General features: G+C 35.7%; 2 protein-coding genes across 2 annotated transcripts; one reads left to right on the top strand and one right to left on the bottom strand.

The window, feature by feature from the left end:
* Positions 1-2,657: 2,657 nt before the first annotated feature.
* Positions 2,658-6,818, bottom strand: LOC131627183 (SUN domain-containing protein 1-like). The gene is made up of 2 exons (XM_058898022.1): positions 5,489-6,818; positions 2,658-3,165 (listed from the first exon to the last, which is right to left on the bottom strand). Exons 1-2 carry the CDS (start codon positions 6,563-6,565, stop codon positions 2,860-2,862), a joined length of 1,383 nt encoding a protein of 460 aa, XP_058754005.1. The 5' UTR covers positions 6,566-6,818; the 3' UTR covers positions 2,658-2,859.
* Positions 6,819-11,990: 5,172 nt separating this feature from the next.
* Positions 11,991-16,464, top strand: LOC131627184 (uncharacterized). The gene is made up of 5 exons (XM_058898023.1): positions 11,991-12,691; positions 13,682-14,333; positions 14,460-14,659; positions 14,745-14,989; positions 15,314-16,464. Exons 1-5 carry the CDS (start codon positions 12,417-12,419, stop codon positions 16,105-16,107), a joined length of 2,166 nt encoding a protein of 721 aa, XP_058754006.1. The 5' UTR covers positions 11,991-12,416; the 3' UTR covers positions 16,108-16,464.
* Positions 16,465-16,876: the final 412 nt, after the last annotated feature.

Here is a 16,876-nt window from a genome sequence, read left to right on the forward strand (position 1 = left end):
ACTAGTTTTCATACATAAATCGACTGGTAAAACAAGATGTCCATATGACATTCAAAGACAAATGTCAAAAATTACAACTTAAAATTTTTATAAAAAATGAAAATGGTCTATAAAAGGGACCAATTATTAAGTCTAGCGGAACTCGTGTTTCTCTGGTGCCTCCTATATCAAAGTGCCCTTTGTGCCTCTGATAACATTTTTTGTATGGTGTCCACTAAGGGTTCCTTCTTAAAATGTTCATCTATTGATGACAGCGTCGCCAATAGTAACAATACGACAACATATGGGCAAGGCATCCACAACATGGTATTCCCTAGCATCTTCCTCCTTTAAAATCTCATGATGAGATGGTCTTGGGGGATTTCCCTCTGGTGCTAGTGTCATATACAGGTGGGAAGTTTTGTAATGTTATTGGATGTAATTGTAAACTATACTCCATGGAATAGAAGTTTGCACATTACGTACTTTCTCTAGTACCATGCTCATGGTACTCCACAAATATCTCTATGATACAATATGTACTTACTTAATACCCGCTCAGTGTATGGTATGAAACAGGTATCTGACAAGGTAGAACATCTCCCTAAAGATTGTGTCTAATGATGCTTACAGTATGAACATTATATGGTCAATAATGTGTCTGTACAACTCAGTCTCTAGACCCCTCCTCCTATGTGGATTAAGAAGACATGCACGGGGCAAATCTTCATCGTAGTTAGTAACAATCTTCCACCCGAAGATCTATGAAAATGCTTGAGGATCCGTGTCTAAAAATAGTTCAGATAAAAATCATTAATCTCTACATACAAAAAAATTTAAATGCTATTAAATTAATAAACTACATGTACATTACTTGAAATGGACAGTTGTTTCATGCCATTTGTCATGTCTTCTAATGACTTGCGTCATCTAGTTTTGAATATAGGTAAACCAACTAAGATACTCTCCAATTATACACACAAATCCTCTCAAGGTCTATGATCTAATTAATATAGATATCATACACATAGGTCGCACTTTTCTCCCCAAATATGGTTGTGCCAGTTAAATACAAGAAATATGTCTACAAGACACATTTTCTATGATAAGAAACCAGTGCAACGTCACCAGCATGAGTAACAACAACAGTCAAATGGTCTACTCAATTATTCCTTAAAAATGAAAATCATTCATGTGATCCTTACATATTGATAATCAACTATTGAGTTTCACATAAATTAGTGGTCTAGTGCATCGAGCCTCTCAATTGGAGTGTGGCCCAACTATGTGTTTGTGATAGAAATATGCAGGATACATGATACATCGTCTAGCGTGATACTTATTTTACCAATGGAAGGATGAAAAGACAGTGTTTCTGTGTACCATCTCTCAATAAGGGTAGACAAAAGTCCATGATCAATGTATCCTAGTACAGTTCTACAAACATACAAATACTTAATTTCAATTGGGTTGTTGTAGTTGTGTTATCTTCTAATATGGTTAATACACTTTAGTGTCTCATAAAACTGCAAAAATCAATGCCTTAACGTTAGGTTATTAATGTTAGTGTGAATATAATAAATCAGATGTTTAAAATCATAAATATTTGTTTTACCTTTCTGTTTCAAACCTGTTTCAAACCTGAGCAGTAATATTACCTCCATAAAGTGAAAGTGGTGAAAGCAGCGGGAGCAGTTTTGACAGGACCAAGTACAAGAACATATGCACGGGCCCTGAAGTCTGCCAAGAGACCGAGATCCTCGATCTTGTGACGACGGTCCCTCACCGGCGCCGCATAATTGCCATATTAGACAACATTGTAAAAAGTGTGCCCAAATATTAGAACCCGCTCATTTGAATATTTGATGCATATTAGACAACATTGTAACGAGTGCGTCCAGTTTCAAACAGAGATAATTTCCCACTCATTTAAATATTTGATGCATATTAGACAACATTGTAACGAGTGCGCCCGATTTCAAACAAGGATTCAAACAAGGATAATTTCGTAAATTCTTAGCTTGAGATAAATTCTAAGTTGTGACTCAATCAGTTGTGCACGTAGCCCATTTACATTTTTAATTACAAAGTTCTGGTAAAGGCATCATACGACATTTTCTAAAAAATGTAGTACTCTCTTTGACCAAATAATTATATTAAATGAGCACACCCATTCCAACACTGGATAATAAATATGTATCTTTTTTCATAGAATAATAACTGGAGTTGTGTATTGATTAAGAAAACGAATGCAATTGAAGTCAATGACTTGATCACAAGGTGGGAAACAGATCGTCTGTGGAAAACATCTTTTGCCTTCTCTTTCATATTTCCCATCTTCCATTAATTCCAACCATTCATTCATTAATCAATGTCATTGACTACAAGCCATCAATGCAGAGCCCTCAAAATGGTTTAAGATAATTGATTTATTACTGTAGAATCTGTTATATACATTTAATCCCATAAATATTCTCTTATTCTTATCAAGTTGCATGCCAAGAATTTAATCAATATTTAGTCCCTCATGTGGTAAAATATTTCATGTAAGATTAGATTACTGAAATCACAAAATGAAAGATTAAACATAAAGAAAAAAGATTTATAAGGACTAAAAATATACTTTAATTCTAAAATCAATAAAGAAAAGAAATTAGCAAAACTGTGTTACCCAAAAGTGTGAAATCTATCATCTTCCTAATTCAAAATACACTACATACATAATCCATTTGAAGCAGCAATAAGAAGTTAAATACACAAACAAGGACATTACTGACTGCATCTATAGTATATTTAGTCCATGGATTTCTACCTACCTCTAAACAAATAATACTGAACAATTACACAGATGAATAACTCTCAAACAAACAAATGATACATTTATGAATCGATTGCCATCATTGAAACTGAGTCGGATTCGTGACCATGAACTCTCAAGCGATATATACAAGTGTGTGAAGGACTTCCATGATTTGACGTAAAATCGAACCTTATGGTGTCGATAAGACCAGAACCTGCTGAACTCAATACATTAAAAGTTTGAGCATTGCTTTTCTCAAGATCATATGTAAACTCTGCCAAAAGAAACATCTTTTCAGTATCAATTAGAGAATCGGTATTTCGCCCCTGCAGCCAACCAGAGATCCTACAGTCCTTAGGAGCACTGGATCTATCATATGCAACACTCTGTTGAAAAAACAATATATCAGTACAATACTAACAATATTCAAAGAAATGATGAATGACGGAGTGACTAAATAGAAAAGCAAAAACACTCTACATCAAAATTAGAAAAAGAAAAAAAAAACGATACGAACATAAGAGAACCCACAACAAAGTGCACAGTGCATAACCCTATAAACATAATTGTTAAATGATAATAGTATACAAAATTGTGACAACCAGAGCACAAGATCAGCAGACTAAAAAGATTCTGCATAAATTACACAGGAAAACAGTAGAGTTCTGGCAGAAGATATAGCCTAAACTCGAGTAAAAAAGCATGAACTTAACCAGTTAAAGATATAGTGTTTAAATGTATCTAACCAATTTTAAATAGTATAAATAATGGAGATTTCAGGGGTTCATGTATAGCAACAAGAAAATATATACAATCCATATCTAACAAAATTTAATCACCTCTAGAACAGTTAAACTCTTCAATTATTCTATTCGTTTTTGGTCCAATCACTTGAGAACTTACAAAGGATGCTGGAATAACATCCAGTATCAATCTTATCGCAACGTGCCAATAAAAGTAGGTAATATGAATCGTTGTTATAGATCCAGATTCAACAAAGTTTCATGTTAAATATACACAGAAACTATGTTTTTTGTCAACTTTTCAAACTGATCAATTAACGGACGTTCTGTTATGGAAGACAGTAAAGTACTTCAATCATACATCAACACAAACATAAAGGGAATTACTGACAGTGCATGAAGGAAAATGTGATTTGAAATGGTTAAAACTAAGACAATGGTGTAATCAATTACAACAATATCTAGAAAAAATATACGTAGAGAATATTATATAAGCAAGAAGCTTCAACACCATTAAGAAGAATCCAGGGAAATTTTGAATCCAATCAAAACCAAGACACTAACCCTGCAACAGCAATAAGGCAACCAGTCTACCAATATTTTAATAACCCACAGGATTGTTTCAAAATTTTGTATGTTTTCTGAAAAGTATCCAAACACGTAAAAAACTACTTTATTTTATTAAATAAAAAACTACTTCTTTTTATTAAAAAAAAAACTACTAAAACCCCACTGTATTCATCATTACAGTAGAGAATAGTCCTCTCCAAAGAAAGTTGCAAACTTAAATACACTAGCTGTGGAGCAATCAGGAGCAACAGCAAAAACTGCAGGTTGGACTTGGATGGAAAATAAGCCAAAAAAACCCACACAACTCACCAAATATGACAAAATACACCAAAAATCTTAAGGCATCTAAATCATACAATTGACAGTAACAGACACATACGTCACATTTGCCAACCGTCTCAGCAATAGGTATACTATTACATCAAAACAACTAACATTGTGAAATTCATCACAATTAACCCTGTCTAAGGCGAAACCTCTTTAACAACCCAGAACTAGAACAGTAATTAGTGAGGTCTCTTGAAAAGCATAATAATAACATTGAGCATATCCCAATCATAACGTAAATGGCCAGAGAAAATATGTACAGCATAATAAGATGTACTATGTTGAGTTTTTTTAACTAGGAGCAAATATTAATTTTAAGTAGCAATGACTTCTTTGTTGATTCATATTGGTATAAGTGGGAATGAGTTGTACCACCATGTTAATAAGTTATACAGAAGCAATTATTTGTTTTCTTAACCAGAAGTCAAAAGTTCAAACTACATGAGCTAAATTCTTTCAAATTATTTTATTTGAAGTGTCAATATGAATTATCACACGGACTTTAATATCTGTTGTCAGTGTTGTGCTCTCTCCTTATGAGAAAATTTAATGGTCTTTTTGAGTAACACATATGTCCTCAAACACAGAGCACAATATCATATAAGACACATGACTACAAAAATTAAATTAACAGGATGCACATAAAGAAATGGTATTGAAAAAAGAAAACAAATTTGACAAAAAAATATATAAGACTAGAGATTCAAGAAAGGTTTTGGAGACTCGACGATATATAGTAGAATATAATTAACACGCACAAAAGTATATCAAGAAAAGACCACGGAATCATTGCTATGTTTGAATAATAAGAAGATAAATGCAGTAAACTTCATACTTTCACATATAACAGTGTTTTAATTGTTTCTCCAACCATGCAAATTAGTATATATGCATGTGCGTCATCAAATTTCTATAACAAGCATCTCAACCACTCCAAATGTTCATAAACTCAATGAAGTACAAAAAACACTAGCAGCAAGTCAAAGATTATACTACAAACTTATTGGAAACATGACAAAACAAGAGAGTAATAACTGTTTATAGTTAAAAAGAATATGCATTGCATCACCTTTGCAACATGTTCCAAGGTAATAGCCTCAGGAATAATTTCAGCACGCAGCTTAATCTGAACAAACCCGCTGCTACCTTTCAACGGAAAACACTGTCCGGGCTCCCCAAAACTCGGCTTCAACATCTTATCAGCATTGGGATGAACACCATTTCCGGGAGACAACAAGAACAATTTCCCCCTCCGCATATCATACGGATCCGAATGCCTCACAACTGCGGCTCCACCGTTCGCAAGGGCATAATCCACCCTCCCAAGCCCATCTGCCGCATGCTTCTCAATCTCACTCTCAACCACCCCTCTTGCATATTCCCTTATCTCATCCAAACCAGCACCTTCATAACTATTCCCCTTCCCCTTGTTCAAACCCTCAACAAATTTCTCAAACTCTTCCTTTGTTAACAAATCTTCCACTTTCAACTCATCCAAATGTCTCTCCAATTTCTCACCCTTTGTCACCAATTTCTTCAACTCATTCTCCAAGAATGCACCTTGTTGCTCAATTTTCGCGTCCATTTCTTTCCTCAACCCTCCAACCTTCGTATCCACCACATCCACCTGCACCTGAATCATCTTCGTCGTCTTCTTTAACAACCCCTCCATTTCCAAAATCCGGTCCTCATATTCCGGCAACCCACTGTATCCACCACCAACAACTCCTTCACCGGATTTCAACGCAAACCACCTAATCAACTGAACCAACCCAGCAAGCATCGCCAATAACACAAAATTCTTCGCAAAGATCCTCGCCACAGTAACCCACCTCTGTTTCTCCGACTTCCCAACGGTCTTCCGCACCCGCCGCGGCGTAGCGGCAGCAGAATCCCCGCCGTTAACCCTCCTTGCCGCTGGCGTAACATCCTTGTAAAGAACAGCCTCGCCGCGAATCGAGTGATGGCTCAAGTCCCGACCATTGCCGACGTTTGACGGAGTCTTGCCGTCACCGGCGTTCGGAGAAGCCGTGACGTCGTTAGCGAGGAGTTCGAGATTACTGGCGGTTTTCTTCTCGGTGACGACGACGGGTCTCCGTCGCGTCCCCGGGTTGGCCGCCGTGATTGACACGGTGGAAGCCGACATCGGAATTTCCGATAACCGGAAAAAATTAGGGGAAAATGAAAATGCGGCGAATGAAAGAAGAATTTGAAACGGAATCAAGTTTTGTGAAGAGGGGGTTTTATTCAGTGTTGTGTTTGGATCTGAAGAAGAAGGATTTGAAAGATTTGTTTAGGTTTTTCTTTTTTTTCTTTTTCAATAATTTTGGGAGCGTAGTATTGAAATGAAATTGATTGAGAAGTGAGGGAGAAAGTGGAAGTGGATAGAGACGCGACTGGTCAGCGCGTGTGTCTGGGGATTGCGAAAGGGTATGGACTGGGCTGAGAATTGTTGGGTTGCACCGAACCAATGGCCTGTTATTGAGGATTTAACCTGCCCAACTCATTTAAACTCAACACCCTTATAAACTCAATGAATCGACTATCTTAACTTTGCAAAATTTTCAATTATTTTTCAAAATTCACTAAGAATTTGAGCAAATTACAAAACCTCCCGAGCGATATCGGAAATTTCACACTTTTACCGAAAATCTTGTGAAAAGTAAGGTTTTTATCGGGAATTTCAAAATTTCTGATACAATCCTTTAGATTTTTATCGGGAATTTCATAAATTTTAATATTTTTACATGCATTTTTACCGGAAAGTTCAGAGTTCCCGGTATTTATTCATTGCATTTTGCATTTTTCATTACAAATTGAGTTGTTGTTTGCATGTGAGAATGATCTATGTATTATTATTATTATTATTATTATTATTATTATTATTATTATTATTATTATTATTATTATTATTATTATTATTATTATCACTGCTGACATTTATAAGGATTATTTTCACCCCTTTTTTGTTTTGTGTGGTTTTACGCCTATGTTGCAAATTCAGGTAACCTGTAGTGCTATTGAATTGAGAAAAGGTGGTCACTATCTCCTTCTTTGTTTCTATTTCGTTTTATTACCATTTTTGTCGCTTTGGTATTTAACATAAAGGATGGAACGATATTTCCTTTTGTTTGGATGATTATTGAGTTGTTTGTCATAAACTGATGTTTATTTCGAGTAATTTTGATTTATGAGATACGTGACGATGTTGCAAAATGTTTCATTTTTTGCTGCAAAACTGTTGAATTCAATAACTTGTGGTTTATTTGAGAATGCGTGACACCCTTGGATGATTATATTATTTGATTTATTTGAATTATTTTCTGAGTCGGCAATAGGGTGTTACAATGAACCTGGAGAGTATAATCTTCTTATTTTTCACTGAATTTTACAAAACTAGCCATAACACCACACACCTTATGAACCTCTGAAATCTTAATCAAATATTCAAAGAAACGTTAAATTCAATAAATGAATTTCCTCAACTATCACAAGTCTCCAAAAAATTATATTCAGACCCGTGCAACAATGGAAAAAGAATGAGGTGGAAGATGAAAGAAATTGTTTGTAAATGTTTAAGAAAGATTCAAACCTCTTTTGAAAATATGAGAGAGCAAGTAGTTTTTGATTTTTTAAATCAATGTTGGAAGTGTATATTTTCTAACATTTAAAGGTTTTGAGAGAAAATGGTATTTATATGTGTTAGAGATCTAGCACAAAAATAAGTAAAAATAGTGTATGATTTGAATCTAGCAAGAAGTATGATTGGAATCAGAAAACCGAGTGATTTAAATTATGAAGTAAAAACCATATGAAACCCATTTGTGTGATTCGAGTCGCATGATTCGAATCAGACAACCTGATGATTCAAATCAAAGTTCCAGAAGAAACTAGGATAATTTCCATTTCAGTTTGATTTGAATCAGGCACTCCTGTGATTCGAACCAGAACTTTTTGTGATTCGAATCAATAAAATCAAAAATGTATTCCTGAATTTTCGGTGGGTCTGATTCGAGTCAGACTAACTATGTGATCCGAATCATACAAGCATAATCATTTTTTTCACAAAATTTCAAAGGATTTTGAGATTCTACAATGGTCATGACTAGAATCATTATCAAGCATAGTTTTTTATTCAAAAACTCAATAGATTAATTTTAATCATATTGCTTAAGCTATAATCAAACACTTTTATTTATGAATGCTAAAATACGAATCTAAAAATCAATCCATAAAAATGCAATTGATAAGGCAACTCAATGATATAAAAACTAAAATCAAAAGCTTAAAAGACAAGCAATCAAAACCATAACCCTTAAAGGTATCAGAGACATGCGATGCAACTCTAGTCTCCCTCTTTTTGATGTTTGGCAAGCTTGCAATTGGAACTCAATCAACTTTAAGCAGAAGCAAAGTGTGATAAATGCTTTCCTCTAATTGCTTGTGATCCCCCTGAAACACGAACACCATAAAACACATAAATCAAATATAGATTCACATTACAACTTCTCCCCCTTTGACAAGATAAAAAATAGATAAGGGCTAATTAGCCTAAACGCAAAAAAAAAAAAAACAACGCAAATGATACTTTAGAGAAACAAATGAGATATACATAGCTAAAAGGAATATACAATATTAAAGGATATATTACAGATATACGAAGATAAACATGCTAAATGTAACAATATGCACAAATAGACATGCAACTACACAACAACACAAATACGTGATCAAAACTTATTTGAATGGAAGATTAAATAATGCATGAATAAATAAAAATAATGCTTTAATGCACATAAATAAGATGATGCACTTAAAAAGGTTTTAAATGTAAAGATGCATAGTCATATACAGGCTTAGAAATGGATGTGTTGATGTCAATTGTCAAATGGAGGCGTTGGTGACAAGTGTCAAAAAGTTTTGATCACAACAACTTTTCCAAAGGTTCTTGATGATGGCATTTGAACAAGAAAGAGATATCGCACACCTCATCAGTCAAATGTACCAAGCAATACCTTCTACTGATCTAATATGAAAGTAATATGTTTGCAAATTGCTAGACCTCCCAAGTCCTGAACTAGAAGATCAAGGAACCAATCCCATGAGTCTTTAGTTTTTGCTTCAACCACAGCCAATGCAATGGGTAACATCTGATCATTAGGGTCTCTACCTAGTGCTGCAAGAATCTGTCCTCTATAATTACCTTTGAGAAAACATCAATCCACTCCTATAATTGGCTTGGCCTACAAACAAGAAAACTTCTCTTGCGAGCATCAAGGCACATATACAACCACTGAAAACTTGGCAATAATGGCCTACTGACATATTCTTCAGGTTGCTGTTCAATTTCAACTGGTTGTTGTTCAGTTGGTTAGACATTCAACTTAATGGTGTTGTTTGGGTTTGACTGAACAACTCATGTGTGTAGTCATACAATCTACGATATTGCTACTTGAATGACCCTTCAACAATATTAAGTGTTGCCTTTCGTGCCTTGTAAGCTTTCATCCTACTCATACTAGTATTCCATTTCTCATGAACTTTTTCATATATTATAGTAAGTTTCACATATGGGTTGATTCTAACTGTTGAGTACAATTTACTCCTAAGGCAATTAGTGTTAAGCATTCTAACATTAAACTCCCTATTGTATGTGTGATTGTCATTCAACGTTCTCAATTGCCATGTATCCTCAATAGGCAAATTGGAACACAAAGTAACCCATCCACACCCTTCCTTACATCCCACTCTAACCCTTGTCTTCTCATTCTTTAGAAACCATAAATCCTTACCATTATGAACAACATAACTTGCAATTGTTTCCTTAAACTCCTTATTTGTTGAAGACATGCTTCTCAATAACCATTTATAGTCATTAAACTTCTTAGGCACGACAAATGATGGTATTTGACCTTTGTACCCTCATCTGAATAATCACTACTCATATCATCATCATTTTCTAACTCTTCAGTTACATAATCAAAATCTGACAAACCCTTACATACCTTTTTACCTTTATTTCTTGCCATAGTTCCAAAATTAAGGACATCTTCCTCACTCGGTGTTTCATCACCTACTACAATAGAACTTCCTTCATCCACTATTCTTTTTTTGGGTTTTCCCTTGTGCTTTTTGGAACTGCCTGCTACCTTCTTTTACTTTGGTCTCCCACCCTTCCTCTTCTTATTTTGAGATGTTTCATCTGCTAGTATTTCATCAATACGTTGATCATTTTGGCTTGCGAAAAAATCTTCTTCTCCTACCAACACCTCATCAATTCCATCGTTTAAAACCTCATCATCTGAGTCATCAAACCTTTACCCAAATGCACTGTCATCACTTTGGGCATCTTGGGCCTCAGGTTGGGCATTTTGGGCATCCTCAAGTTAGGCATTGTGGGCATCTTTAGGTTGGGCATCCTCAGGTTGGGCATCATGGGCATCCTCAAGTTGGACAATTTCTTTTATTATATCAGGTTGAGAAATAGGGTGAACCATGTATATTTTAACCTTTCTATTAGTCTTGGACCAATTTAGCACTTCTATTGCACCAAAGTCGTCTTCTAGCACCTTTAGTGTTCCAACAAAGTCATACCATAATTCAAGTACCCATGGATACTGCATTTCTTTAACAACCCCCAAATTTCAAAATAACTCCATCTATCACCACCACACCTCTAATTTGACACTTCTCCTTCTACATATTTGGTATCAACAAAATATCCCCCGTGATGAAAGTCTACATAAAATATATCTTGTACCATCTTGATCTGTTTACATCAACAATATATAGTCCCAACAAGCGAGTAAGCAACAAACATTCCCACAATTAGATCAAACTCAATCAAATAAAGCAAATAAGCAACATACAGTCCCACAGTTACATCAAACTCAATCAAACAAGTAAATAAGAAGGAGAGTTACATTACCACTACCATTACACAAAAAATGAAGACTCACAAACAAACCCTAAAATGAGAATCATAATTACATTAGGGGAAAGGAAACATACCTCGTTTTCACGCTTTCGTCACTTTCATTAACTTCGTCTCCTTCCGTGTTTACCTTTTTCTCCGTCGTCCACTGCTTTCATCTCCTTCTGCGTTTATCCTTCTTCTCCCTCGTAGTTCTCTCACTCTTTATTCTCTCTCACTCAACAAAGTTAGGGTTCTCTTCTCTAATTTTGGGATTCAAGCAACTTAACTATTTTAGAATAAGACAAATACATATTCAACAATATTGAACAACGTTAACTGACACATCAACAACATTAGTGTCACATAACCTTTTTTTAACAGAGTTTAGAAATAAGGTCAACAGTGCACATATTAGTTAACTTAAAGCACTAGCTTATAGAAAAAAAACTTAAAACCACCTTATTATTACAATAAAATAACTTAAAGTTAAGAATTCTTAGTTTATAATTCAATTGAAATTCATTGACCATATAAAGAAATTTTACATTATTGTTAAATTTCTATAGTTCTTTGATTTTTTTATTCAATCATATATATAAAATGTTACTTACGAATAGTTAGCTAAGTGACTGAGTTATGCATAACAATTATTCTCTTTAGTTTAGTTTATTACTAAATAATTTTATTTTTCTTACATCGTATTACTTGGCAAAGGTTGAGTCCTTTTCTCTACTCCGTTTAACCTAGCAAATTCAAGCACGCCGCTGGTTCGCACCGTAATTTCCCATTTCTTCTTCACCATCACTCTTACTGTAATTCTTCAGCCGCCGTGTCGTTCTCGTGAAATGCCTCCGGCAGCCACGACAGTGATGCCCGCCGCCGACCTGACATCACTGTAGCCGCCAACGCCAACGCCCACTCCCCTCCCCTCCCCTCCGCAGCAGCGCCTCTATTGGCCGCGATTAACTACACAGGTTATCTCAAAAGGTTCTTTCTGAATGGTTTTTCAGAGCGTTCTGTTCAATTCATGTAATACATAACAAGAGAAAAGTTTATTTTTCTGTTTTGTTGTTGTACACTTATGGAGGTGGCTATAGTTGAATCAGTAGGGGATATTCCTCTGCAAGACCCGCCGGAGGAAGAGTTTTCGGCTGCTGACTTGACTTGGACTAAGTTTGGGAATGGTCAGCATCATGATGAGGTTGCTCTTATTCCTTATGATAGAGTTGATGCTTTTATAATTGGTGAGTGCTCTAATGTGTTGTGTCCGACTCGGTTTCATATCGAACGAGGAAGGAAACGGACTATTGGTGCCTTGAAGGAGTACAAGGATGATGAGTATCTTGAGTATAGGCTGTGAGTTTCTGCCTTGATTCCTACACTTCATTCATAATTATTATGATCGAGTTTTTTTGTTTTGTTTGTGTATTATAGTTTTTACTGTTTTGGTTATGTGATTAGATGATTGTTCCATTTTTGTAATATTTTTGAAAAACATTTTCTAGTATTTTCTTGTTTGTTTGGTTTGTATAATATGGTAGAGTTTGGAATTTGGTGGTGTGAAATGATTTCATGTTTCCCTTGTAGAAATTGTGATCCTTGTTATGAAGTTTCAAATTAATAGCGAACTAGAAAACTAATAATTTGAAATTTAAGTGGTCATGTTCATAACTAGGATTAAAGTTGTTCCGCTAGGGAAATGGAAATGATCAGTGAGATGGTGAGATGAGATCTTGGATCGGTGGAGCAAACTTTTAGTGCGGCGGAGTGGGGGCTGATCTACGGGGATAGCACTCCAATGCCAAAGTCAATGAGAGAATAAGAAGTAACATGAGAATGGATATGAATACCTGAAATGACTCGCTTTCCTTCTTGTATAGTGTAAGCGGTTAAAATCGTGCGCATGAAAGGAGGCGCGTGAGAGGAGGCGTGTTGTGCAGGTGGCCGTTGGATCTAATCAGACGTCGATCGACGCGTCTGGAGGGCGGAATCATCTGCCCTTGGTGGAATGAGGGACCTCTCCTACTCCTTGCGCTCTTTCGCTTGATGTTGCTCTCAGGCCTTTCGCTATGGGCCTTGTGAACGGTCAGAACAGAAATGCTTATCTTATCATATTGGACTTTGTTCTTGGTGAAATGATGTTGTGTTTTCCTTTTAGAAAATTTATCCTTGTTAAGTTTCCTAAGGTTGCAAATCATCATAAGTTTGTACCATTTTCCTTTTGTTGTCCGGAATTTAGAATCCATAGCATACTAGCAAACTAATAGGGTGATACTTAAGAAGTCATGGGCCTGACGAGGATTCCAATTCTTATGTTTTCATGTTGACTTTTTATTCTATGTGAAGGTATTGGTGTTCGTTTGGCCCAGAAAATTATGGTGAGGGTGGAGAGATACTTCCTAGTCGGAGATATCGACTTAACACTCGAAATCGTGCTGCTAGACCTCAATCGATGCGTGGTTGTACCTGTCATTTTGTTGTCAAACGTCTTTATGCTCGTCCATCACTTGCGCTTATTGTATACAATGATAGGCGTCATGTTAACACGTCTGGATTTATCTGTCACGGGCCACTTGATAAGGATGCTATTGGCCCTGGCGCCAAAAAAATTCCATATATATGCAATGAAATTCAGCAACAAACAATGTCCATGATATATCTTGGCATTCCAGAAGAGAATATTTTGGAGAAACACATAGAAGGAGTTGAGCGTTATTGTGGTTCAAATGCAAAAGCCAATAGCCTTGCTTCTCAATATGTTCACAAGCTAGGCATGATTATCAAGAGATCTACTCACGAGCTTGATCTGGACGATCAAGCTAGCATCCGAATGTGGGTCGAACGCAATCAAAAATCTGTATTTTTTCATCAAGATACTTCAGAGTCTGACCCTTTCATCCTAGGAATCCAAACAGAATGGCAGCTGCAACAAATGGTTCGTTTTGGTCATCGCAGTGTTGTTGCAACAGACTCGTCCTTTGGTGTAAAGAGGCTTAAAGTAATTATTTTTCTTTCTTGAGTTTTAAGTTACTCTAGATCTAAGAGAATAGTAATTATGTTCACATTGCACTATTGCAGTATATTTTCAGTCAACCTAACTTAGTTATCTTTTTTCTTTTGGCAGTATCCTTTGTTCACACTACTTGTTTTTGATTCAAGACAACACGCACTTCCTGTCGCATGGATCATTACACGTAGCTTTGCAAAACCTGATGTGTCTAAGTGGCTGAAAGCTTTAATTGATCGAGCTCGTAGCGTTGAGCCTGGATGGAAAGCCAATGGGTTTTTAATTGATGACGCTGCCGCTGATATTGATCTTTTGAGGCAAGATTTATTGCTTAGAAAACAAGAGTTGTTTAATGTTGATAGATGTGTTTAATTTTCTTACATCAATTGTTTGCTTTTACAGTGATATATTTGGTTGTCCAGTCCTATTTTCACTATGGCGCATTCGTAGATCATGGCTAAGGAATATTGTTAGGAAATGCAATAATATTGAAGTTCGGCGCGAGATTTTTAAGCGTCTTGGAACATTAGTGTACAGCATTTGGGGAGGCACTAATACATCAGTTGCCTTAGAACAATTTATGTTGGATTTTGTTGATCAAACTGATTTTATGGAATATTTCAAAGTCTCATGGCTGCCCAAGATTGGTTAGATCTTTCTCCTCTTCTCTATTGCATACACAAAAAAATACATGTTTGGGTGTTACAACTGATATGTTATTGTTAACTAGTGTTGTGAATCATGGATTGCAGAAAATAAAAGTTTGTTCAGTTTTTGCTATGCTATATATATAGCGCTGCTATTTGACAACAGTTTTTACTAAATAACGTACCACATAAGAATAGCTATTTGTTCGAAATTATCCGCTATGGTATATGGCTATAACTCTGCTATAGCCGGTATCTGACAACATTGACGTTAACTTGTTTGTTGTGTCCTTACCCTGTCTTTCCACTTTTTTTTTCCTTTAGAAATGTGGCTTTCGACAATGAGAAATTTTCCACTAGCAAGCCAGGAAGCTTCTGGAGCATTAGAAGCCTACCATGTTAAACTGAAAGCGAAACTTTTTGACGATTCACATCTAGGAGCGCTGCAAAGAGTAGATTGGTTAGTCCACAAGTTAACAACCGAGTTGCATTCAAGCTACTGGCTTGATCGTTTTGCTGATGAAAGTGATTCTTTCCAGAATGTGAAGGAGGGATATATTGCTTCTACATCATGGCATCGAGCACTTCAAATTCCCGACTCTGCTGTCACCTTGGACGATAAGGACCGTCTCTTTGCCAAAGTTGCGAGCCAAAAAGACAACAGCTTAACACACATAGTGTGGAATCCGGGATCTGAATTTTCATCATGCGATTGTTCTTGGTCATTACAAGGTAACCTTTGCAAGCATGTGATCAAAGTAAACATGATTTGTGAAAATCTTAAAGGTTGTCAACCGTCAATGTCTTTTCGGTCATTTGACGAGGTTTTGACGGATCTAAGGAGAAAACCTGTAGACGATTCATTTGATTTGGACCTGTCATTGGCTTGGACCCACCAAATGCTAGATCACATACAGAAATTTGTTGAATTGAATAATTCTCCTGATATTGGTACTATAGTTAATAATATGCCTTTGAAATGGGTTTCAAAGAAAGGTAGAACCTATGTTGGCAAAAATTCTTCAATTTCGGCTGCTATTCCTAGAATCCGCAACACAGAAAGTGTTGTTATACATAAGAAGAATCGGAAGCGGAAAAGATTGTCACGACTAAGATGACCGGTTCCGTTGATTGCAAAATGTATTTCATCATATCACCATCAAATGAAGATAACAAAGATATTGCTATGAGTATGCACATGGTTGGTAGTTGGAGATATAATGAAGGTAACAAAAGCAACTCTGGTGCTTATGTTTTGGAAGCCATTCCCTAATATTTTTCTCTAATTTTCAGAGTCATATGCTAGCATAAATATTCATTTATTGAATTTTTATATTGTAACATCTCCATTTTTTAAACTTGAAGTTCTTTCAAGTGCTTGGTTCACTAAGGAATATAGATGTTTTTTGTTTTTGAATTTACTTGTGTACATATAAAAACTGTTGGAATGTTATTAACGAGATTTTTTAGCTTAATTCTTGTGTTATCTACGAGTGATTCTCAGAAGAGTGATATTGAAAATTTGCTGGTACCAGTATTTGATTTAAGATGGAAAGTACCTTGCTGCACTGGTACTAAAAACTAATTTGACACTTTTGTGAACATATATCCTTTGATGCAACTAATTATTTCTAATTATTTGTACAAAATGCAAATGGTCTATTTTTTTTTTTTATACGAAGGAGGGCTGAAGCCCAAAAGGAAGAAAAACTACATGACAAGAATCATAGAGGAAGAAATCCCTCTAAAATCCTTCTCAAAGGAGTTTAACAAAAAAAGGAGGAATATTATCAAAGACTTTAATTCCTCCATGCAGACCAATGCCAACTCTAGCTAAATCATTAGCACATTCATTGGTTTCACGTAAATCATGCATCAAGTTGCACC

This window comes from Vicia villosa, unplaced genomic scaffold (genome assembly GCF_029867415.1).
Source record: "Vicia villosa cultivar HV-30 ecotype Madison, WI unplaced genomic scaffold, Vvil1.0 ctg.000351F_1_1, whole genome shotgun sequence".
In the NCBI taxonomy this organism is placed as follows: Eukaryota; Viridiplantae; Streptophyta; class Magnoliopsida; order Fabales; family Fabaceae; genus Vicia; species Vicia villosa.